The sequence below is a fragment of the Lontra canadensis genome, unplaced genomic scaffold, assembly GCF_010015895.1.
Source record: "Lontra canadensis isolate GAN:19392208 unplaced genomic scaffold, GSC_riverotter_1.0 scaffold3, whole genome shotgun sequence".
In the NCBI taxonomy this organism is placed as follows: domain Eukaryota; kingdom Metazoa; phylum Chordata; class Mammalia; order Carnivora; family Mustelidae; genus Lontra; species Lontra canadensis.
In genome coordinates this window covers 3,791,614-3,816,634 of record NW_022630997.1, presented here as the reverse complement: position 1 = coordinate 3,816,634, position 25,021 = coordinate 3,791,614, and the positions used below count along the sequence as shown (strand labels likewise).

General features: G+C 51.0%; 1 protein-coding gene across 2 annotated transcripts in view; it reads right to left on the bottom strand.

The window, feature by feature from the left end:
- Window positions 1-25,021, bottom strand: part of HSPA12A (heat shock protein family A (Hsp70) member 12A) — a 150,212-nt gene that overhangs the window by 15,551 nt on the left and 109,640 nt on the right. For both annotated transcript variants that reach the window (XM_032878921.1, XM_032878931.1), the window contains 5 exons: window positions 15,197-15,282; window positions 13,618-13,745; window positions 9,905-10,091; window positions 7,844-7,948; window positions 3,038-3,154 (listed from right to left, as the gene is read on the bottom strand). In XM_032878921.1, the coding sequence (XP_032734812.1) occupies window positions 3,038-3,154; window positions 7,844-7,948; window positions 9,905-10,091; window positions 13,618-13,745; window positions 15,197-15,282 (623 nt within the window). The remainder of the gene's footprint in view (window positions 1-3,037; window positions 3,155-7,843; window positions 7,949-9,904; window positions 10,092-13,617; window positions 13,746-15,196; window positions 15,283-25,021) is intronic.

Below are 25,021 nucleotides of genomic sequence, written 5' to 3'. Positions count from 1 at the left end.
CTCATGGGGCTGCCAAGGAGCCTGAAGAAAGGACTCCATTTCCTGCATGCAAGCAGGGGAGATGTGACCAATTTCCCAGCTGCCCTGATGGAGTTCCATCCTACCTCATCTTTCCAGCTCTTCCTCCTGAAGGCAGGTTGATGGACAGCACTTTGGGGGCAAGGGATGGTGGGTATCCTCAGATCTCAGAAGCTGGCTGACCCAAGAACTATGGTTTTTTGCTCAGGTTCTGTATTAGCATTTTCCAGAGAGACAGAACCAGTAAGACATATGTAAACACAGAAAGAGATCTACTGTAAAGAATTGGTTCACACCATTATGGAGACTGACAAGTCCCAAGATCTACAGTTGGCAAGCTGGGGAACCGTGAGAGCTTATGGTATCATTCCCTTGCTGGCAGCCTCAAGACCTGGGAAGAGCTAATGTTTCAGTGTGAGGCCAAAGGGAGGAGAAAAACAATGTTCCAGTTTAGAGGCAGGCAGGCAGGAGGAATTTCCTCTTATTCTAGTGAGTTTCAGCCTTTTGTTCCAGTCAGGCCCTCAACTGATTGGATGAGGCCCACCTACCTTAGGGAGGGCAATCTGCTTTATTTAGTCAGTCAATTTAAATGTTAATCTCATTCAAAAATACCCTCACAGCAAATACTTGGAGTGATGTTTCACCACATATATCAGTACCCCTTGGCCCAGTCAAGTTTACACATAAAATTAACTATCAGATGTACACATTTCTCTTCTGTATAATTAAATGGAGGATGAGGAGAGAGAACTAGAGAGATGCTAATTTTGGCTGTGCTTCATTTCCATTTTGTCATGGGGACTCTTCCAGAGGACAAGCTAAAAGATACCACAGGCTAGTTGGCAAAGCAGTTGTGCCCCATAACTCCCTCTGCCACTCTCCCTGAAGTACAAAGGCTGCAGACTTACACAGGTTACACAGGATACGAATCCAGCACCATCCATGTCCCAGCGCCCAGAAGTCTCCCGGTATGGGTTTGTTTAGTGAATAAATGAATGAGTACACATGAGTACATGCATGAGTAATGAACGAGTATGAATAAATGAATGAGTAAACAAAGAATGACTGAATGGCCCCTGCCATCTTGAAAGCCATTCGGTGACTAAACTGGACACAAGTATCAAATCAGAATTACAAAGAGCCAAAAATTAAGCTGCACAAAGTCTGTACCCATCAGAAGTTGCCCAGCATCTGAAGGATGGGCCAGTCTGCAGAGTCATCTCTGGGGTTCAGAAAGAGAAGTCCCCACATCCATAAATGCTGGTTACATTCACCCCTCTGAGGTGCCATTTTGGTTTTGCCAAACCCCGGAGGGCACACACCCCCATCTGCCTGGTTTCCTCCTCACCCGAAGTATGAGGCGCCTCCCCGCCAGGCCCCACTGCTCCAAGAGGCAGTCCTTGGAAGAGGCCGCCCAAGGCTCCAGCAGCCCTGACAAATCTCCCAGTCCCTGCCCCTCTTTCTGTTTCAGGCTAAAAATAAGAACTGACCCTTTTCCGGGTCACATGTTTGTTGCTGTAGTTTTCCTGTGGGAAAACAAGAGTGAAAGCCATGAATCCTGAGTCTCCTTCCTGTATAGACTCAGAACACTGGCCATGTCTTCACAGACAGCCATGTCCCGGCGTCCCGTCTTTGGGGTGCTGCCTGAAGGCCGACACTGTGGACAAGCTCCAGGGTGCCCCGGGCTTCTGAGGACAGCGAAACTACATTTGGGTTTCTTCCTTTTTAGAGAAGTTGCCTCTTTCTGGAACTTACCCTCTTCCTTCATCCCTATAAAAACAAAAATCTATTTTTGGCAGATACTCGACTGAGCCAGATTCTCACGCTGAAGGGGAGAGCAGAGGAGAGCCTGCGGCAGAGAAGGGAAGAAGGGGAAGTAGGGAGGAGGAGGTGGGGGGTGGGCAGGGACATGGCTCTCCCTGGAACTCTGCCTGTCACCTGGAGTGAAGCTCTAAGTGGTGAGTACAATTCATGACACCAAGGTACCCAAGGCCATTTTGTTGCATTCGGTGCTCAGGGTTGCTCCGGTGGGTGTTTTGAAAGGAAATTTATACCTATGGCTACAAACTCAACATCAGAGACATGTCCCCTGGGAGCGGGGTGGGGAGGGCGCAAGGGAACATCTATTACGTTGGTGACTTGCCGCAGCCCAGCTCAGGTTGAAGGCTCTGGAAACGGACTCTCACTGCATGGAGTGGACCAAGGCCCCAGGGTGGGCTTTCATTAGCCTGGGGGAGCCATCTCGGACCTGGGGGTCGGAACAGCAGGTCAGCACAGCTGGCCATTCTTGCCATGAAGTCAAACCCTCGGGGAACCCCGTCATGGCACATGTGGCCTGTGGACAGTGTGAGGCTTGGTGGCCATGAGGGTTCGTGGTACCAGGGATGCCCCCAGCGCCCAGGAGGGATGGGCTAGCCTTTGGCACTAGAATGTTCTATCCATGGCACCACACTGACTGACACATTCCTTGGCCATGCCACTGCCCCTCCAGGTGTCTGCACCGGGCAGGTCTGGTGGCCTCACCACCCCTGACCGTGTGTGCTCCCGTGTTGCTCACGAGGTGAAACGTACAGACCAGCCTATTTCCCTCCTGTCCCAGCTATACATGTGCGTATCTCAACCTCCACACCAAGCTGATGTGCTTGGTGCAAGGCCATCGGCTTTCTCTTTGTTCCTTTCTTCTTCAAACATTATTACTGTCCAAGCCTTCTCCTGAGGTTCCGTTCACCCGTGGAGAAATGTCTCTGTACCCCAGTTTGAAATCCTAGCCCTGGGGAATCTACAGGATAGGATATATAAAGCCAGAAAGAAAATTGAGCCCGGTCCAGCCCCTGTGGGCCCAACCCCAGTAGGCCAAACCCTCTCTCCTCCCCCAAGAGGAAGGTTTCATGTCCCCTGGCCCATGGGAGACCCCTCACTGCCTCCCAGGGAGGCCTATGAGGGCTGGGGACACCTGAGTGAGGTGACAGTCACCCCCATGGGCATCCTGGGCTGCCACATGCCCCATCCCCTCACTCACCTGATAGGCAGCTTGTCTCATGAACTGCTTGGCCGGCTGCTTCCAAATGGCAGGCACCGTGATGACCCATCTGACATCAGAGTTCTCGAACTCCGACCCCGCCTGGTCACTCAGCTCCTATAGCCAAGGGAAATGCAGCAGGTCAAGTGGACACAGCTGGTCCTCCTACAGCTTCATGGAGAATTCCAGGCTTCCTGGCCATGAACTCTTGGGCCATCTACCCTACAGCCTGCTGAACTTACCAGTGTCAGGAAGCAAGGGTCTGCTTCCCGAATATTCCGCAAGCTAGGAGCTCTACTCCTTTCACTCACTGAACGTGACTGCAGGCAGGAGGCAAGCAGGTCACAGGCCTTTGGCTACTTCTGAGTCATGTGACAGGATACATGATAGGCTCCCAGGCCTCAGTTTCCTCATCTGCACAATGGGGATAATAATACCTAGCTCACACTGTTGTTGGGAGGGGTGATAACTTTCTGAGAGCTACATTTACTGGGAGCTTACTCTGTGACAACCTCATCTAGCACTTTGCATACCTCATCTCCATGAGTCCCAGGGTCTCACTAGGAAGGGATGATAACGGCGCACCTTTCCTACAGATGGGAGCCTGAGTCCTAGCTACGCGCAGTACCTTCTGACGGCTGCACAGCTACAGTGACAGAGCCAAGATTTGGACCAGACCCAGGGATATCTTAACTCTCAAGACCAAGGTCTTCACTAAATTGTCACATGTGGTTTGTATCTAGAACAGGGCCTGGCTCACAGCTCTGCATAACACCTGGTGGCAGTTGTTGTCCGAGTCGTCCCTGTCCCCTGCCTTATGGCAAGGCCAGCACCTCAGAGGAGTCCTCCTCGCAGGACGGGAGGGATACGAACGACTAAGCAAGAACTGTGCTGCTCTTAGCTTTTGGTTCAAGTTAAACCACACCGGATGACGGGGAGGGGCAGAAGCACCAGAGGTTCACTCCAAGTCCATGCAGACAAGACACGACTCTAGAATAATTCTCAGACTCAGTATTCCCATCTGTAAAATGGGGAGAACAGAACTAATGCTCTGTGTTTCTGGGGAGATTGAGAACACATAGGAGAAGCTCACCTGAGAAGGCCTCTGATAAAGCTTGTTCCTTCCTACCGCTCCCCTCTGGTAGCCACACGCACCACACAAATCTGAAATCAAACCTAAACTCTGACCAACACGCGTCTGCGTCTGAGTCGGTTCTGGGGACAGGTTTCAGAAGATTAATAGGCTGCAGATTTGTTTCTTCTGATAGGTATCTCATTTCCTCTGTTTCTGTAGATACCTTGGGTTGGAGCCACCGTGTCACGGAATTAACTCCCTCTATGATCAGTCAGTAAACTTTTTTTTTTGCCCTTTTTTTTTTCATTTCTAATTGTGACAGTAACCCATAACATAAAATCAACCATGTGAACATTTTTTTAAGCCTACAGCTCAGCAGTGTTAAGTATGTCTAGTAAATTTTTTTTTTCTTCAAAACAAAACATCTCTGCATGAGGCCTAAGTGAAACAGTGAGTTTTGTTTTGTCTTTAATCGTGTTTTATTTCCTTGCGGGTCTGCACTGGACTTTAAAGGCAGGTGAGCAGTGACATATGTTGGGAAGGTTCTAGGCACACCGCCAAGTGCCATCCAGGCTATTTTAAATTCTTTAAACAGGAAAAGGCTCAAAAGGTGAACGATGGGCTTCCCTGGCCATAGGGACGGTTGTTTAAATAAGCCGTTTGGGGGCACCTGGGTGGCTCAGTGGATTAAGCCAGAAAAAATAAGGAAAGACAAGATGTTCTGAACATTATTATCCCTGATATATGTGACATTTAAAAGAACGTGAGGGGAGCCTGGGTGGCTCAGTTGGTTAAAGCCTCTGCCTTCAGCTCAGGTTATGATCTCAGGGTCCTGGGTTCGAGCCCCACATTGGGCTCTCTGCTTGGCAGGGAGCCTGCTTCCTCCCTCTCTCTGCCTCTCTGTCTACTTGTGATCTCTGTCCATCAAATAAATAAATAAAAATCTTTTAAATAAATAAATAAATAAGCTGTTTGTTTGCCAGTGGATTTAGTACAGCTTAGAAGGGAAAGGACCCTGCCATTAATTAAACTTCCCATTACGTTGCACTTTTCACTTGCTTTCCTTCGTGAACATCGAGCCTGCTTCACGCCTGTGATGCCCAAGATACGCTGCTTCAGTAGACACTCTATCTTGTTCATCCTGGTCCAATGTGCAACTGTCCCCTCCTCTGAATCTGTGTGTCCTTCAAACACCAGACCACCCTCTCGTGAAGGGCCCAGCTCATACAAATCTCTTCAAAAAGCTTTTCTTCATGGAATTTCTTTATAGCATGTTCCCTGCTGGGAGAAAGTGCGAGCAGGTTCCTGCAGTTTTCAGCTGAGCTGACATGTTCGAAACCACACCCCCTCCTGCACCCCTGCTGGACCTCTGCCCCCTCCCTCTCTCCCCTCCCCTTCTGAGATGGGCTGTTCACTCTTTCCCCCTTGATCAACCAGAAACATAAGCCAGTGTCACAACTTTCATGGGTCCTAAATTTTCCCCAGGTCCCCATGTCTCCTCCTCCTAATCCAAAGGGCCCGCAAGTCCTCGGCCTCCCTTGCTCCCTCACCTGTCTCCGGGTGGCCACAGGCACTGTAGGCAGAGGGTCCTTCATTGGCTGTCTGGCCTACCGGGCACCGAGCCCATCCCTCTGAGATCCCTGCTCTCCGGGCCGGCAGAGGTCCACATCTCCGTACTGCCTGGTCCCCTTCGTTGCCGCCCAGGACAATGAGGCTCTCCTCACTACCTTCGTCTCCCTCCTACTCCTTCCTTCTATCCTCTCCCCTCTCCCCTCTTCTGGTGGAAGAATTATTTCCCAGAATCTACTCGTTCCCTCTGCCCTGGCCCCCTCTTTCTTCTTGGTTTCCACGTTCCCCACATGACTCCCCACTCTCCAAGTCTCAGAGCCCTCAGACACACCTGCTTCAGGATCTGAGTCCACTGCTTCCATAGGGCTTTCTTCCACCCTGCAGGCCGTGAGGATGCTGCGGTCTCCCTCCCTCAAACGCTGTCTCTGTGGCCATGGTATTCCGCTATTAGAAATCCTTGCATGGCTCCCCATAACCCAAGTAGTTCGTTAGCTTGGCCTTCGAGGCTTTGCATGATCTCGACCCAAGCTTGCTGTTCCCACTGGACCCCGCAGCCTTGCCTTCTCTCATCCCAGACTGTTTGCTTTCCAGAGCTGTCTGCTGTGTTTTTTTCCCCTGCATTCTTCCTGCGCCACTCCACCAGCCTGAAACACGCAACGTTCCAGCTGCTGCCGCTGAGGGGCCCCTGATGCACCTTCTCCAGGGAGCCTTCCCTGCTTGCCACCCGTTGGGCAGAACCTCTGCCTTCACCAAACCCCGAACAGCCACAGTGACCCCCTCACAACACCAATCCGCTGACTACATGACCATATACTCCTTCATACTCTGTTTACTACAATGCTGCCAGAACCTGTCCAGGATCGGGTACACAAAAAGTACTCAAAAAAGAAGAAGCAGGTGCTTGAATGGATGGAAGCAGGATTACATTCTCACGTCTGTTTCCCTCAGGCCCTATTTCTAGAACTCTATTCTATTTTTAGAGTTCACTAAATTTCTTCTAGTGATCCCATAATACCAAATGTTTCTAAAGTTCCCAATTCTTTCTGGATGGAGCTTACGTGAGGCTCTTTACCCATCTGACTCCCACACGCTCATCACCCTGCCCCTAGGCAGAGACACCGAGTGGCCAGATGTAGCCACCTAGAAGTTAGCCAATCCCTCCCCATCCAGGGCCTCACCGCACAGACTTTGCAATAATCGTCCAAGGTGCTCACTCAGGCACCAGCTTCTCCCCTGGGGTCTGGGAGGACAGGGAGGAGGGATGGCAGCAACCCTTTGCCAAGAGCCTACTGTGCCCCACCCCGAGGGAGGTGCCTCATGTCTGGCTTAATATCCAGCAACCCACAAGGTACACAACCTGCCCCACTCTTCCAGGTAGGAACGTGGGTATTGGAGAAATCAAGCACCTCGCCCGAGACCCACCAGCTGCCACACGTGTCTCCTGAGATATAATTCATATACCATAAAATTCTCCTTTTCCCAATGTACAGTTCAGTGGGTTTTCACGCATTCACAAGGTTGTGCAACCGTCACGCTCTCTAATCCCGTCACCCCAAAGAGAAGCCCCATTCCTATTAGCAGTCACTCCTGTCCCGTCCCTCAGCCTGCGGCACTTGCCAATCTGCCTCCTGTCTCCGGGGATTCACCTGCTCTGGACATTTCTTATGAATGGAATCATACAGAATTGACTGGCTTCTTTCACTCAGCGTAATGTTGTCAACGTTTCTTCCTGTGGTTGCGGACGTCTGTGATTCGTTCCTGTCTATGGCTGACTAATATCCCCTTGTACGGAAAGACCCACTTAGGGACCCTTCCATCCACCGATGGACATTCGTCTTGTCTCCCCTTTTTAGTTCTTACAAATGCTGCTGCTGTAAACACTCACAGACAGGTTTTTGTGGAAATACACATTTTTCCTTTCTCCTGGCTATATACTGAGGAGCAGAATCACTAGGTCATGTGGTAGCTCTATGTTTAACCTTTGAGAAACTGCCAGATTTCTCTATAGCAGCTGCCCTACTTCCCATTCCCGCCAGTAGGGGCCCGAGGGTGCATCCTGTTTTCTGAATGGAAATCCTACGTTTCCTCCCTCGAGGTTGTGTCCGCTCCCCTGACTGGCGGGGGTGCCTCCCCCTGCCACAGGGCCCTGGCACGTGCCCTACCTTCAGTGCCTGCTCCTTGAAGTACTGCAGGGCATACGCGAAGATTTCAAGGGCTTTGACTTTCTTGCCGTTTGCTGCCGTTAGGTCTGTATCCATGTTGAGGTCCTAGTGGGGGAGACGAAGGAACAGTAAGACGGGGGAGCAGAGACGCGCCTTGTGGCTTCGGGAACTCCTACCTGGAGGTCTGGGAAAGTCAGCGAGCCATATTTCTGTTTCCTGATATTTGGTAGACTAGGATAGGTGTCCCCTGCTCTCTGCCAGTAAGGGTCCTGGCAGCATCACCCCGTTCCTGTGGCGGGGGTCCCAGCTGTTCCCTTTAGCCCCTACCTCACACTTCTCCCTCCCTCCCTCCTTCCCTCTCATTCTGTCTCCCCTGGATCCTCACGAAGCAGAGGTTTCAGGGAGGTGACAGAGCCCAGGAGGAGAGAAAGGCAGCAGGCACCACTGCTGATACAGCTGACACACTATGACACACTATTTCCACCCTCGGACACTCACAGTCACCTCAGGAGCCCCCCTCACAGAGGCCTAAAGCATCCCGCCAACTTGCCAACGTGCGTGACGCTGAGCAGACAGGAAGCTTTCACTCCCCATGAGCTGCAACCAAGTTGCCCAAACAGAAGAGCTCCTATTTTAAGGTTTGTGCTTAATCCTCTTGGGAGCGCAGCACCGCTGCCTGCCTTCTCCACCAGAAGCCAAAGCAGCCCGGCTGGGAGACGCTGGCCGCACTGGGGTCATTCAAAAATGACCAGAAAAGTGCTCACAGTGTGGCAATGGGCAGACAGTGGGGCGATCATCAGGAGGAGGCCCCCAAGGCAGCCCGAACCCAGACGCTCCTTACTACCAGAGGCTGCTCCTACCAGAGGGAAAAACAAAAACCAGCCCCCAGGTTGGTCCAGCCGGGTAAGGAGGCTTTGCCTTTAGGGCGTGAAGGGGACAAAGACACTGAACCAGCCTCGCGGAGCCTGTCCGCTGTTCTGACCCATCGGCACGAGCTCCTCTTCCCAACCAGCCACCCTACTCAACAAAGACACCCCCAATTTGGGGAGGCAACTCCCAGGCTCAGAAAGGGGGCAGCCTTGGAGGCAGGGTGCTGGCTGCTGGGCGTCCCTTAACATGTGTTTGTACCTACAAACACGCAGACAAACGAAGGCAATCACAATGGGAGCCAGCAACCGGCTGGAATTTTCTCGGTACCAGCACGGCTTGAAGAGCTTTAGGTAGCTTGATCCCTTTAATCCTTCCACCATCCCTGTGAAGAAGGCCCTGTCAGGGTCTCTATTTCACAGAGGGCCCAGAAAGGTTAAGTCACTGGGATTAAGTATCTTGCGAGTATCAGAGGCAGGATTTAAATCCAGGCCGTGTGGTCCCAGCGTCCGTGGTCCTAAACACCATCATCCGTGGTCCTAAACACCATGAATCTCTAAGTACCAAGAATTAAGGAAAATCTGTGGGATACAATGCTCAAACTGAAAAAATCCGATCCTGTGATCCAAACTTTTCCATGAAGCTTGGGGGAGGGCCTCGAGGATGAGGACAGCTTACAGGACACTGGCATGCTGGGAACAGAGCTGCTTGGCGAGCTGAGCCACCAATGCATTAGGCACCTGTTTCCTAGGCGACCCGCTTCCCCACACAGATGTTTACTTCTAAACTTGTTAGCTAATCGCCTCTGCCCTGGGTCCCCCAAATGCCCTCAGCCCCTGAGGCACACCTACAGGACCCCCGGGTTTCCCAACAACCCAGCAACTGCGGAGGGACCTCCTGGCCCCTGAGAAGATGGTGGACACCAGCAGGTGTCCGCCCTGACCGATCAGTTGCCAAGGCACACACGCTGTTAAACATTCTGAATAACCCTCCGCCCATGTGTGTATCAGAAAGTGCCGTGCATTCTGCAAAAGTGTTTTGTGCTCCAGATTGTTTCCAAAATCAAGGTAAATGGATGTTACTTTCTGCTTGGGTGAGACCTGAGGGTTTCCTGGGTTGGGAAGACCTCGGGGCTGGAGGGAAGGTTGGCTCTCCAGTGCAGAGGACGTGGGGGCCTGGGAGAGGCTCACTTACCCCAGTGGTATGCAGCTTCATCTTGAACTTCTCCAGGTACAGCCACTGTTTGGCCTCGTTGGGATCCAGGTCGTGGTAGAAGTCCCTGGCGGCATACCCGAAGCTGTGGAACTTCCTCTCGGGAGTCAACAAGATGGTGGTCGGAGTCTTCTGGTTGGACACCCCGGGGTCGCCCCCTTCCCATCGCCTGACACCAAGGAAAGGCAGAGGTTATGGGACCTTCCTTCAGAATCGCAGTTCAGGCCCACTGGTGAGAACATCTACTGTGTGCACAATTCTTACAGGTGTGGGAGCTCACGGGAGCTGCGACAGGCACGCTCTGATTCCGTTGGTTGAGGGGTGATCAGAGACACGACTTCAGTCAGAAAGAAAGAGGAAAGGGGCAAGCACCAGGGTCTTCCTCAGGAGAAGGTCTGCTTCGATCGTCCACTCAGCATTTACTGAGCACCTACTGTTTGCAAGTGCTGGCGACCCAGACATGAAAACTTTAGGTCTCTGTCTAGGATGTTATGTCTTTTTTTTTGGGGGGGTCTGTTTTTTTAACTTGCAAGCCCTCAAATCAAATGTATAGTCAGCTTGTGTCCTCTCTAAAGCAAGGTAGGGTATAAACCAATGCATAAGTGCCTGCCTTACCACAGGAGAACGAGGGACCCAGGAAATACCCTAGGGGTTAGAGAAGGCAGAGGTGCCAGATGGTAGGGCGAGGGGAGGAATGCAGGGCTCAGGAGAGACTCAAAGGACAGACAGAGACCTGCCGGGCTCTTGAAGGAGGCGAGGGCACTGTAGGCTGCTCAGAGGTAGGAGAACATGGGGCTTGTGCGGGGTTGCTAAGTGACTGGGTAGGGTGGAAATGGAGCGTGTAAAAGGGAAGTGTGAGCAAATCTAAAGGTTAGAGGGCAGGGGCATGGCAGAATCAGAGCTGTGGGTGACCAGAGCACGCTGAACTAGACGGCAGACTGAGCAGGAGGCTCAGGCCTTGTCTGGGAGCGGAGGCGAGGAGGCTCAAACAGGGTAAAAGAAAGGAGTGGAGGTGGACAAGCCGTCCCGAGAGAGAACTGAGCCACGTGGCCATGGTGTGAGTAGGAGGAGAGGTACCAGAAGCTCCCATGGGGGAGCCAAAGGAGAAAGCCCTCTTCCTGGAAACCTGGAGTCCTAACCAAGGAGGCCACAGGGAACAAGGGACTCCAGGTGAACCTGCTGGCATTGAACTCCCCGGAGGGGGCTGGAGATGCAAGCCTGGTGTTCACGGGAGAGATCCAGGAGGAGACAGACTTGGTTCCTCTCTACTGGGTGACAGCCATGGTGACAAGGAGGCAGGAGAGCCCTGATGGGAACTGTGAGGGGGGAAGGGATTACGTCCTGCAAGGCTGGATACTGAAGAGACGCCAGAAGAGGAGAGAGGAGGGTACAGACAGGCAGGCAGAGACGATGGGAGTCTGTCCTGGAGCTGATGAGAGGGTAAGGTAGGGCAGTGGGTAGGTGGGGCCCCAGAGAAGCTTCCTTCTTCTCTTAGGTAGAAAGACAAAGAATAGGAAGGAGTGGAGAAGGCAGGTGATTTGGTGCCTTCCCTTCCTCCTCTAGAAGGCAGGAGAAGCCACGGCTGCCAAGGTGGCCAGGATGCTCTCTTCTCTCCCAGGTCCTGACTCTGCAGCTGCCTTCCCCCCAACCCTGTGTTGCCATGAACCGCAGGACCACAGGAGCCTCTGGTGGCAACACAGTATCCTAGAGGAAGCAGGCCTCTTTCTCTGGCCGGCCAGGAAGGTGGCAGAGCGCCTGGCAGGACTTGCACCTGCTCCCAACATGGCATCGTTAGGCTTCGGGGGAACCGTCACAATCCAGGTGGACAGCCAACCTGGCTCGGCCATGCAGCTGGGTCTGGAATCGTCCCCTGGCAGCTTCCCCTGTCAAAGCTCCATCGAGATGCAGGCTTCTCCCCAGGGAGCCAAGGTCCCCATGATGAGCGCACCGAGACCCTGGGTTCCTCCCCACCCCAGTCGCCAGGCCCCCAGGCGCTCCCCACGCGACCGCTCACAAACAGACTTTCTGTTACCATCAACCACTGACATTTTCACGAGGCAATAAACCTCCAGAGTTTTTTCCCCTTCCAACTTTTATTCCTTCATTCCTATTAAAATAAAAAAAAAATGAACTTTCTCCACCATAATTGTGTCAGTCTGTGTCAAGGTTAACGTGCTCTGGTTGAAATAAAATTCAGGTAGGGCCTCCCTCCAAAATCTCTACAAGAATGGAGATGATGTCTCGAAAGGTCTGAGCACTGCTGATACTATGGGGATCTCCCCCCCTCCCCCTGAGCAAATGCAATGTTATTTCTTCTTCTTCTTCTTCTTCTCCTTCTTCTCCTTCTTCTTCTTTTTCTTCTTCTTCTTCTTCTTTTTTTCAATTTTCACTGCAAGACTATCCCTTCAAAATAACATTTCTTAAAACAACTATGTAGAGGCTGATAAACACTGACTCTAGCTTTTGATAGCATGCTCGTCTCCCTTCCGGGTTTCCATTTCCGGGGATGGCAGAGAAGACATCACAGCAGGTGCCTCGCTGCCCAGAGGCAGAACCCTGGTGATGACTAAGGAAGAGGGCTCTGCTATCATCGGGGTTCTCTACTAGAACTGGTTTTTCATTATTTCCTGATAATACAACACAACAGGTGTCTGGAGCCTCTTAGGACAACACAACTAAGATTGGGGCTGGGGGTCACTTTTATTATGACTTCTATTGTAAGCAGCACACTACAAAAATGCATAAGATCTTAATCTGGGAGCTATCACTAATTCCACAATTGCCAGTTAAATGAGTTCCAAAGCCGATCACAGGGTATCTTCAGAGCCATCCTTGGATTTGGAAAATCAGGGAGATAAAGCCCTGACCCCCAAAGCTTGAGGGGCCCCAGACTCTGCAGGAGAGCCATGCACCAGACTGGAGGAGCCTGTGTGGGTGTCAGGACAGACCAGCATCCTCACAGACAGTCCATCAGGCGTGGATGGGGAGGACAAGAGGGTGTTCTAGGCGGCTGTGTGCATGGCGGGGCGAGGTGGAGGAGGCCAGCAGTGTACTGAGCACACAGTGTGTCCTAAGAGAACCCAGGCTACTCCAGTGACCCTATAGGTTGACCTGGCTGAAATTCCCCCCACTCTGCTTTCTGGTTACTATCATTTAAGGACTAGCACCTTCCCTGTTTACATTTTACTGTGTATTAAGCTTGAAGGAAATCTCGTTTCACATGCACACACACTCTGTGAGACAGACACTGACATTACCCCCATTTCACAGATGAGGAAACAGGTTTAGAAGGTCCAGCAACTGCACAAGGTCACACAGTGTGTGGCCGAGCGGACGCCTGGGACCTCCTCCATCATCGCAAACTGCCTACAAGTCAGCACCCCTTCCCCGGACTGCGTGCTGGAATAATCCGGGTCAGGTTTCAAACACGCCATCTAGGCCCTTCCCTAGACCCACTGAGTCAGAATTAAACTAATGCTTTTCCAGACCAGGAACGTGGAGCCCAGAGATGAGAGCGGGCTCGGGGGCACAGGGGGTTTGGGGCCGAGCTGGGCCAGAATCCAGGACCCGCCTACAAAATGCCATTCATCTGCTTCTTAGGCAAATCCCCCTCCCCTCCCCCAGGGCCCTCCTCCAAGTCTCCACAGGTGCGGTGATGGCACCCCCACACCGCCCTCCCTACCCACAGCACTCACCTCATCACGTGGATACATTCTGGCTCCTTGGTGAAGCTGTAGGCGTAGCCGCTGGATGTGGTTCCGAAGTCAATGGCCACCACCACCAGAAACGTCTGCTGCTCCGAGACATTTGGGTCAGCATCATTCTGCGGACGTTCGGGGTACAGCATGAGGGGTGGGCAGGGGTGGCCAAGCCTAGCCTTCCACTCTGCCCAGGTGTGCACCCACTACAGACAGAATCCTGGCTCAAGTGTGCCACAAAGTGAACCCTACAGAGAGAGCGGTCCAGCCTCAGCCCCCACCCGAGGGGCTCCAGGAAAAAATGGAGGTGCCCCCTGAGCAGAGGCCCGGGCGGCCAGGGTGAAGACACCTGCCCACAGCCTGCCCACCAGCCCCTTTATCAATTGCTTGTGAACTTGACTAATTATGGAAAGTCCATCCAATCTGGAAGCCCAGTTGTTCCCTGAGCGACACAACCTTTCCCTCACTGCCTCCTCCCCTGAATTCCCGAGTAGACACGGCCCAGAATGCTCTGCCAGCTGTGGCTTTGCCACATCTCTAGTGACCACTCCATCTGCTCAGGCGTGTTGTGTGTGGGAAGAGGGCTTTGCGTGCCAGGGACCCTGGCCATGTGATCCTGACAAGTCGTGTCCCCTCAGGGGACACAGCCTTTCCTCAACATCAAGTGAGTGGATCAGGCCATCCCAGGTTTCCAAACCTTCTTTTTTTTAAAGCAGTGTAGACTTTCTTTTATATCCCCAGAACTTCACGTTATAAACCCATAGATGTCGGGCTTGACATGTACTGCTTAGAGCAGGGGGTGAGAGCCCCACCCATCTGGCCTCTCGTCTCACAGTCCCCGCTCCCCACACACCCCAAGGTGACCCTGAAGCTCTTACGGGGGCCCCTCAGGGTGCTGTTTGGAAAGCCACAGTGTGAGGACGGGCCATAGGAGGCCAGCCTCCCAGGGTTCCCAGGACGGAGGGAGTTCCAGGACACTGAGGGAGGTGACACCCAGACAGTTACAGGAAAACCAGGGCAAGCTGGTGCCCCCGCCTAGCGGTGCCTCTGGCAAAGTGACCCCTCCCAGGGCAATTTTCTCTGGTCGGCTATGTGGAAGTCCCTTGAACAGCTGCCCCACAAAAATCCACCTTTTCAGTGAGGGGTTGGGTGGCAGCAAAGCCCAGTCTGCAGTCCCCTGCCCAACTAGGTCGTCTCCCTGGGCCGGCCAACGCAGAAGCCAGCCCAGCCACAGACTCGTGGACTAGACTGCTTTTCACTGATGCCCCCGCCAGAGCTGGCGGCTCGCTTCTGAAAGGATGCCTCACTGTCTCTGGGCCCTCGATCTCAAGGGGTACTCCCACCCTTCCTGCTAATGCACGCAGGCCAAAAGCCCAGAAGCACCAGCCACACCGCAGAAAGCCTTTCCAGGCCCACGGCAGGGAAGGGCTTGGTGGGCTCACATGGTCAGTCCCCGGGACCATGCACTCCCCACCCACAAAGGCGAGCGGCTGCCCAGCAGCCTGGATTGTGAGAGCAGATCCAGAAAGCAAAGATCGTCAGCACACAGCCCTGCACATAGATATACATCTCTTACCACGATATGGGAAGGGGACAGCGGCGTTATCCCTGTGTCCCCCAGACTCCGGGCTGGAGATGAATATGCAGACGTGGGGGCTGTTTCTGAAAGGAAAGACAAAGGCCTCCTTAGAAGTGGTGTGGCCTGAGCCTCGGGAAGCCAAACCCCAGCACAAGCTTGGTCTATCTGTTCGGGCACTCCCTTGTGTTCAGTATTTAGAACCAGATGAAACGTTCTTCCTCTCCCCGTGACCACCAGGCCTCTCACCAAGTCCCCCCCCCCCCCCCCCCCGCCAAGTGCCTGCTTGGCGGAGACGCTGCCCAACCCCCCCATGGCCTTATTCCAGGCTTGCGCTCTCTCAAGAGCCAGAACCTCACCTGTGCCCCACCATGGACCAGATAAACCTGAGTAAATGTTTGGATGCATTTTTTGGGGAAGAGGTTCCAGGTTCCTTGCCTTAGCCAGAGATCAACAAGCCCCATTACAGGAATATAGGACAGGCGTGCAGCGTCCAGAAAGAGCTTCCTTGCTTAGTGGACACATCCGCTCCTCCCCTCCTCTAGCAGAAGGCCGCATCACAACGTGGGGACTCATCTCTCTTCAGTGATCCTGCCAGCTCTGGCATCCGGTTAAGAGAAACCACGGCAGAAAGTCAGGCAGGCTAGTGTCCCCGGACCCTGCGCCCGGGGCCCCACAACACGCATGAGGTCAAACCAGAGAAGAGGCAACAGCCAAGCCGCCCAGACATCATTATGATGATGGCCCTGCTGCTGGCCTCGCCATTATGCAGGCACTGACATTTGTCCTGACACCTTGCCAGGGCCCAGTGGCCTTCCTCCGGGAATGAGCACCCAAGGAGAAGTCATACTGTCCCTGCTGGAAGCTCCACGCTGGTCTCCTCGCCCACCACCCAGGACTGGCAGGGCGGCAGAGCATGGACTGTGAGTGACCCTAGGCACCCACAGATTGCCAGGGCCCACTGGGGTGCTCTGCAAACATTGCCCAGCTAGTACACAGCCTACTCCCGTGTGGGAAGAACTGGGGAATTTGCTCAAACATACTGATGGTCAAGGAAACCCAGAGGGTGTGAGGTGTCTGAGAGAGGCCTGCTTCTAGGGGAGCACAGCAGTGGTTCCATCAGCCTTTGCTCTCAGATCACTCTGGTTAATCCCACACACTTACTGGTTTTTGTTTTTTCCTGCTCCATGAGAACTCAAAGAGCATCATTACCATAGGTGCCAAAGGGACTGAGGGAATGAAGTGAATCATGAAAGGGTGATTGTGAGCCTTCAAATCTGCACAGCCACCTCCACTGCCTGCAGGCTTCTGGTCTCCCTCCTCCTGGGAAGGATCCAGTTCCAAATCCTGGGAGAAATTCGCAGAAGCGAGTTGGTACAGAGGCCCGAAACCACCCTGCAGGGCAAGGGACTTCACCAGTCGTTTCTCCAAAGAAGACACACAAATGGCCCATAAGCACGTGGAAAGATGTTTAACGTCATTAGTACCAGAGAAACGCAAATCAAAACCACAATGAGATAAGGCTTCACACCCACTAAGATGGCAGCTCTAAAAAGGAAAGAAAGAAGTAACAAATGTTGGCAAGAATATGGAGAAACTGGAACCCTTGTAGACATCTGGTGGGAGTGCAAAATGGTACAGCTGCTATGGAAAAATGGTTTAGTGCTTCCTCAAAAAGTCAAATGTAGAATTACCATATGACCCAGGAATTCCACGCATAGGTATCTACCCAAAAGAACAGAAAACAGGGATTCAAACAGACACTTAAAAGTGCACATTCACTGTGATATTATTCATAATATCCAAAAGGTAGACACAAGCCAAGTCTCCGTCGACAGAAGAGTAAACAAAATGTGTGTGTCCATACAATGGAATATTACTCAGTTGCAAAAAGGAAAGAAGTTCTTGGGCACACTATCACACGGAGGAACCTAGAAAACATTACGCCAAGTAAAATAAGCTGGACACAACAGGACAAGTTTTGTATAATTCCACGTACATGAAATATCTAGAACAGGCAAGGTCAGAGAGACAGCAGATCAGACGTTACCAGGGGCTGGAGGGAAGAGGAAGGAATGGGGAGTGCTGAGTTTTTATTCTGAGTGAGGACAGTTGCTGGAAATAGGGAGGATGATGGTTTGTAATACTGTGAACGCAATTAATGCCCCTGATTTGTACACTTAAAAATGGTTAAAAGTGCAGATTTTGTGCCATATATACTTTTTCACAATAAAAAAGTCTGCATTTAAAAAACTCAACTTGCTCATCTTAGAGGGAGAGCAATTTCTGATTCCTAGGGGCACCCATGGCTTGGTGCTCTTGAAAAGATAACAGAGACGTAAGCCCAGCCCCTGGCCCAGCCTGCTGAAGTCCACCCTCTTCGCTAATCTCCCAGCCAAGGGCACTCCCCTTCCATAAAGCAGGGGGACTCCAGCCTCTCTGCTAGGGATCACTGCCAGATGGTCCTTCCCACCTGTCGGCGAGAAGTCTGCCCTGCCCACGGCCCCTTGGGCAGGCTGCAGAGAGATGCCATCCAGCAGTGGGAGCCACCTTCCTTCCACCTGCTACCTGTGAGGCCTGCAGCCATGTGTCCACATTTGCACAGAAGGTCTTGGAAGACACCAAATGTCTAATTGCCCAGTAAATCTGGTGTTGGCAATTAGCAAACAAGCTATTATCTGCAGACAAACCATCCACCCCGCTGTCTGCTCGGTCCTAATTATCCCATCACTCAGCTCTTCTTAGAGCACGTCCCAGTGATTGCCGAAGAGCATGTGTTGGGCCACACGTTGAACACATGCCTGGGGCCCCCCAAGGACTCCAGGTTATGTGAGGACAAGAACCAAGGCTTTTCTCGGTTCTCCCTGCGCCTCCCCAACCCAATTACTTGCTGATCACTGAGCCAGGCCTAGAGGTGATTGACCCTCATGTACTTCCTCCATCAGAAGTGAAAATGCAGCTGTACCACATGAAGACTTAAAATTGATTTGCATAGAGGAGTAACATTTTTATAGATGCGTAGAAATCCAACAACATATCATGCATGCCCCCATTTAGAGCTCTGCATATCCCAAATCAAAGACAACTTGCCAGTTAAGGTGTACCAGCCCCCCACAGGAATACGCAGAGCCAGGACTGACAATTGTGTTCTTTTAGCTAACCATTTAGGATATCCAAGTGGTGCTCAAAAATTCGTGGGGAAAAGAATATGGAAAAGGCTATTTCAGGCCCAGAAGGGTTTGGGCAGTTTCTAGTGTCCTAATCTCCACCAATCCGGAGAGCTCTCGTTCAACAGTAAGTCATCAGGAATAAACACAACGGGGTCAACAGAATATTATCTATTGATCTATGGCTATTTGACAGATCTGAGATAACAGACAAGGGAGAAAAGTTGATATATGGAATGTCTATAGGCTCAAGGGACCTACTGTGTGTCCAGGCTACCAACCACTTCCACACTGGCCATTACACTACTGTTACTTATAGGTACTTTTGTGTAAATGTTCCTTACACGTACTGTTAATTACAGTAGTGTAATGTTAATGTAATGTTACATTCCACAGTAAGAAATACCAGCTGTCACTGGCCGTGATCAAAGCCAATATAATAACACCTGCCCCGTGAAAACGCCCGCCTACATGATATTTCAGTTCAAGGACACACTGAGGGCCTGAGCACGTGGGGGACGGACAAACAAGGCAACAAGGATAGAGATTTTTAGAGTGCAGGCTTGGGGGCCAGAAAGGAAGCTGATGGAAAGAGAATTGAGACCCATCTGTGGAGGTAGGGAGAGAAGAATAGCAAAACAGAGATGAAAGAAACATACTCCACTAGTAAGTATGGTCAAGGGCAAAGCTGAGGGATCTGGAAGTTCTAAGAAACACCTACTGCACCATTCCAGCCACGTTACATAGACGTTACATAGACACTCACAGCGTCTTCCACGTCCAGCCCTATGTCCCCCCGAAATGCGGTAACACAGAGGGAGCTGATGAATTCACGTCACAGAATCAGAAAAACACCGATCATTTCAAGAATGCAAACCATCTGCCACAGAATGATGGTCAAGCTGAAGAGAAAGACACCTGAATCTTTCTAGTAAACCCACAGAAAACAATTGTCAGCTCTCCTTTGTTATTTGTTTCAAATAATTTAACGTCACTTCTGTCTTGTGTATTTACTATACATTTTTTTTTTTTTTAGTTTGTGGGAATACAAAAATAATTTGATGGGGATGTTTCTAGGTTCACTCAATCCGGGACCCATGTCCCAACATATTCTTCAACCAAGTCACTTTTAAAATAGTTTTTGCCGCAGAGAGGGGTATGAAAATATCTTTGCAGCAAAGTAGAGGATATAAATAAGTAAGAGTCTGACTCAACCAACGAGTCTCCTGCCACAGGAATTTTTTTTTTAGAACCCCAAACCAGATAATGGAGAAGAAACTAGTTGAACTATACTAGGTTAATACTCATCACTTGCCTTAGGGGTGTGAGAATTAAGACACAGATTTCATCACGGTTCCTGTTATAAAATGCCAGACATGTGAAAATCAGACACATTTTTATTTGCTCCTGGCTCTAATGCCTTTAATCAAAGCAGATGTTCTTAAAATAAAAAACAGCCTTGATAAGAAACGTCAAAGCTAGCCATAATTCTTGAAACTGCTTGTCATCCTTCTCTGCTGGAGACATTAGTCAGCAAATGGCGGTGAGCAGAATTGTAGACTTTCGGAGATATATAAAATTGATCTTGCTCCATAAATAAAACATTTTAAAAAAATGAAGAGAGAACCCTTGGGCTGACTCTCTTCCCCAAGGCTCTAGGCTCATGTGACATGACAGGTGGTCTCAACAATGGTGACTCCCCAGCTTTTCTGAACAGGCCTTCTTTCCAGCTGCCAGATTTATGTATCTATCAAACAAATGCTCAATTTCAAAAGGATTTTTAAGGTCTGGTCCTTACAATTTAAGAAATGCAATATATATTTTCATTTCTTTCCCCTCCTAGCTGTGAGATAACGGGTATTTGCTGACAATTGCCTAAAACCAGGCTATTTTAGAAAAGCTCTTCCTTCCTTTCTCACTCTCCTTATATGCTATCCCTGCACTGTCATCTTTGAAAATTGATTAGTTCAAGGTCATGTGTAGGTTACGGGCAAAAATCTTTTAAGAAGGAAAATAAAAAAAATTTATTATCCTATAACAGGCTTCACGGCTAGCTGAACTAATGCATTATTACTGTAAGCTGAACTTCCATTTCAGTAAATAATTTATGGGTTTTTTTTTTTTTAATCACCATAGTTGATGTCCAGAGTAAATGGAAATTTTATTGGCATGAACTGGAAGACCCTCCTGGTTACAAAGAACACCAAGTGTAAAATAGCTGCTCTCCAAATGCTAAATAATAAGTATGGAAAGGAGTATTTATAGTGGCAGAAGCCACAGCACCATGCAGAGCCGAGAGCGGCGGGCTGCACTGGGCCCATCCTGACATCAGGCAGAATCTTCCAGCTATCTACCGCCGAGGACGGTTCCGGAGATGAGGTGCTCCAGTGAGGGAAAACTGGAACATCTGGATTTCCTGAGAGACGGGGAGCCCCACAAGTCCCTGCAACCCCAGACCATGGTTTGGCGGGGGGGCAGGCGTGGGCATGCGGTGGGAGATCCACACGCACATGTGCGCCCAGGACATTGCTATGGGAGGTGAGGAAATGGGTTTCTAAACCAACAGTTCTTCCTACTAACCTCCATGAATTACATCCAGCAACCTCACAGCCCTGACCCCTGGAACACCCAGCATTTGGAGGGGCTCCACCAGATCACCCCACACATAGTATTGAGATACTTCTGTCCACCTGGCTTCTGTTCCATGGACCTTGGGAGTCATCTAAGAAGGGCTATGTTTCACTTCCTCTCTGGCTCCTCAGCTCCTGACTTTCACAGGCATTCAATAAATGTTGAGTAGTTGGATGGATGGATAGATAAAAGGATGGAGAGATGGATAGAGGGATGGATGGATAAAAGGATAATAGAAGGATGGTCAGATGGATGGATAGATGAAAGGATAGATAGAAGGATGGACAGATGGATGGATAGATGAAAGGATAGATAGAAGCATGGACAGATGGATGGATAGATGAAAGGATGGATAGAAGCATGGACAGATGGATGGATAGATGAAAGGATGGATAGATGGATGGACAGATGGATGGATAGATGAAAGGATGGATAGATGGATGGACAGATGGATGGACAGATGAAAGGATGGATAGATGCATGGGTGGACAGGTAGGCGGCTAGAGAATTGAGTGGATGGGCAGATGGATATTTGAGTGGATGGATAAAAGGATGCATAGTTGAGTGATAGATGGATGGGTGGATGGATGGGTAAATGGACAGATGGATGTTTCTATGTACCCCCCAAAGTGGGTTCAGTGAATATGCACACATTTGGAGGGTCACAGAGGTCTTTCCCAACTGAGGCATTGACTCCTCTGAGTGAGGATATTAGTAACACACGTGCTGAGTTACCTGCCTCCAACAATGTGTGACCAGCTCTCAAAGCACCCAGACCTGCCTCTCTCCTTAGACATATCCTTTGGGCAGTGCAACCACCATGGCTCCCAGATAGAGTCCTAGACTCCTCCCTCCCGTCCTACTGCATTCTCAAGCCAAGTTCTTCCTGTGAGAGATTCTTCGCATCTCTCACATTCACTCCCTCCTCTGCAACTTCACCACCACGACCTTGGTCCAGATCCTGCTGACACTTACCAGGGCTCCCGCCCAGCATCCCCCGGGCTCCCTGCTCCAGGTCTGCTCCCTTCAAGTCATGCTCTCCTGCAGGCAGAGCCATCTGGTCAAACCAAGGTCTCATACAACCTCCCCATTGTCAGGGCCTTCAATTCCCATGGCCAGCAAAATGAAGTCTAGCCTACCACCGTCACCAGGCCCTTGGAAGTCCATCCCCACCTCCCTCTGTGGCCTCTCCTCCTTCCATGGCCCCCCCTTTCCTGGCCATAGCAAGCCTTTTCACAGAGCCTGGAACATCTGTGCTTGCTCCCGCCCCATACTATGCCAGGAGGGCACCCCACTTCGGCAGTAACCTCCAAAAGTCAGTCCCCTCTGTTTGAGGGAACAGAGTCTTCCCCTCATCCTCAGCAGGGAGGAAAGAGGACCTTGGTCATCCGCACCACGGGATCAATGGGCAAAACTCAGGCTGGGGGAACTGCTAGGGCAAGTGCCAGGTCTCTCCAAGACGTAAGTTACAAAGGAGATATACAGGAAAGGAGGGGAAACCTACATATCAAATGGTCTCAGACTCCTGCAACAGAATGACCAAGGATGTTTGTTAAAACAGACAGCTGGCCCCAACCCCACCCCAAAGGTTCTACTCCAACAGGTCTGGGACCACTGAAAATTTGCATTTCTAATGAGGTTCCCGTGTCATCCCGATCAGACCCAGAGACTGACTCCCACAGCTTAAAAGACATTTAAGAGACATCGTGACCCCACTCATTGCAATTCATGGATTGTGATTCAAATGGACAAAACAAGAGCAAGTAGAGGGGGCAGAGAGGGCCACCAGCTCGGGGCACAGGGTGGCCCTTGGAACCAAGACAGCTTAAGAACAGAAGGGCAAAGACAGAGTTGGCTCTTTGGCTGTTGCTCATAGAGGGATGTAAGGAAAACAAGCGGCTCCCGAAGATGATGCAGAACGTGGGCAGCAGGCTGGGCAGCAGGAGAATGCACAGGTGTGAATGCTCACCTCTCTCTGGACACAACTTCTCCCTCTGTGAAGTAGGAATCCACATTCCCAGGGACTCCACTTTATTGAAACAAAGAACATAATTCATGGGAAACCCTCTGAAATGAATAACAGCCCCGCCCACCATCTGTTGCATTCCTTACTGGGGTCAGGTATTTATGTAGAGTTTTGACTCTGGGCTTTTGTACAAGTTTATTCAGACTCACATTGTTAATCTGAAATTGTTAGAAAAGTACAAACCCAGAAATCTATCAGGAAAACCATCACTGTCAACCATCTCCCAACGTGAATTTCATGCTGAGCTCCCCGCTGTGCAGGGGTAACTCACGAAATCCTGCTGTGTGAGGGGGCCGTGAGGTGTTGTCATCCTTCCCATTCCATGGATGAGAAAAGAAAGGCCTAGAAGGTTAAGAAAGAAGCCCACGCTGTCAGGATGCCACCCAGCTGTGTCGAGTTCTCCAACTCTGAGCCTGCGTGCCTGCACTATGACCAACGTCACGTCTCCAACAGGTGCCACTGCTCAAAACAGATGAAGCTACGAGATATGAACATAAATCCCCATTCCACAGATGAGCAAACGGCGTGAGGAAAATCAGGAGGGCACAGTCACAGGGTGTTCCCAAGCCCCAGCTGCCTAGCTCGGCCTCCAGGCTCAGAATTCTGTGGGGCATGGCCTTCTTTAGGCTCTGAAGCCCATCAGGACGCTCCATTTCGAATGCCTTAATTCTTCCAACCCAAAGATCAGGGTGTGGGAGGGGCTGCTGATAACACAGAAGGGAAAGGTACAAGTTCAAGGTCAGGAAAGCTTGAGTTCAAAATCCCAGCATGGCCACTTCCCCCGTGCATGACTTTGGGTGAGCTACTTTCATTTCTCAGAGGCTCTGTTTTCTCTCCTGGAAACTGGGGGACAGAGGGGATCATGATGATGGTGATGTATTTTATAGGGTTGCTCTAAGGACAGAATGAAATGATACCTATAAACCCTGATGCCAGGCAAGCACTCGGCAAATTACAGAGGCTATTTATTATCATTACCATCATCGTCATCATCAAACAGCAACTACTGTTGCAAAACAGGCCACTTGCTTACACCATGGGGCCGAGTGCCACCAGACATGCAGTCAGCGAATGCACTTCCTTTCGCTAGTGTTTCTCCAGGCTTGTTAATCAAGGATAAAAAGACCGACCAGACAGAAACTTGGCACATGGAACCCCCAGGGAAACTCTTAGCGATGGGAACGGGGCTGGTGCTGCCACGGGTGAGAGAGACTGTCTGGTCCCGACTCCCCTCCTCAGCCCATCTGCTCACCCCAGGGGCACTTTCAGAAGGACAGAGGAGAATCTGGGAAGCCACCTGCCCCCACTCCCACCACGGAATGAGATGCAGGCTTTCCTGTTCTCTACAATGAAGCACACTTTGAAACTGAATAGGTCGATGAAAAAGCTCTGTCCCACTCTAAGGAAAAGATGCCACCTGCCTGGGCCCTGGGAAGACCCTGGCTTAGACTTCCCCAGTTCCCACCATGAAAAGCCCTGGGATGGCTCAGTCCACAGCGGTGCTGACCGTACTGAGGCAGTGGAACTTTCATGTCCCAAAAATTTACCATCTATCCCTGGGGAGAGGTGAGGAAGAGGCAGAACAGGAGGTCAGGGCCGGGGAGACAGACGGTGGAAACTTCCTGATGAGGGAGAGATGGACCACCTCCAGGCAGGAAGGGGTGCCCTGAGCCCAGGTGTACCCCCCTGCTGGGGAACCCGAGCAGGAACTTCCCATGCTCTGCCAGTGTGCTGCGAGCCGAGGCTTATGCACATATATGACAGGCCCCTCTTGGAGAGGGTCTTAACAGAAGAGACAGTTTGCACACGGCCCAAAGGTGCCTACCTTGGGGGAGCGATGTCTCCCAGGCAGGGCTGCATCCATCCATAGGCAGGGGTGCCATTTTCTTACCACCAACGTACCACCCCAAGTCATGAAATGAAGGACTCTATCATCCAGAGTAGGCACCATTTTCTAATTTCTGCACCCAGAGCAGATCTTTTCCTAATCCATCTAAGAGC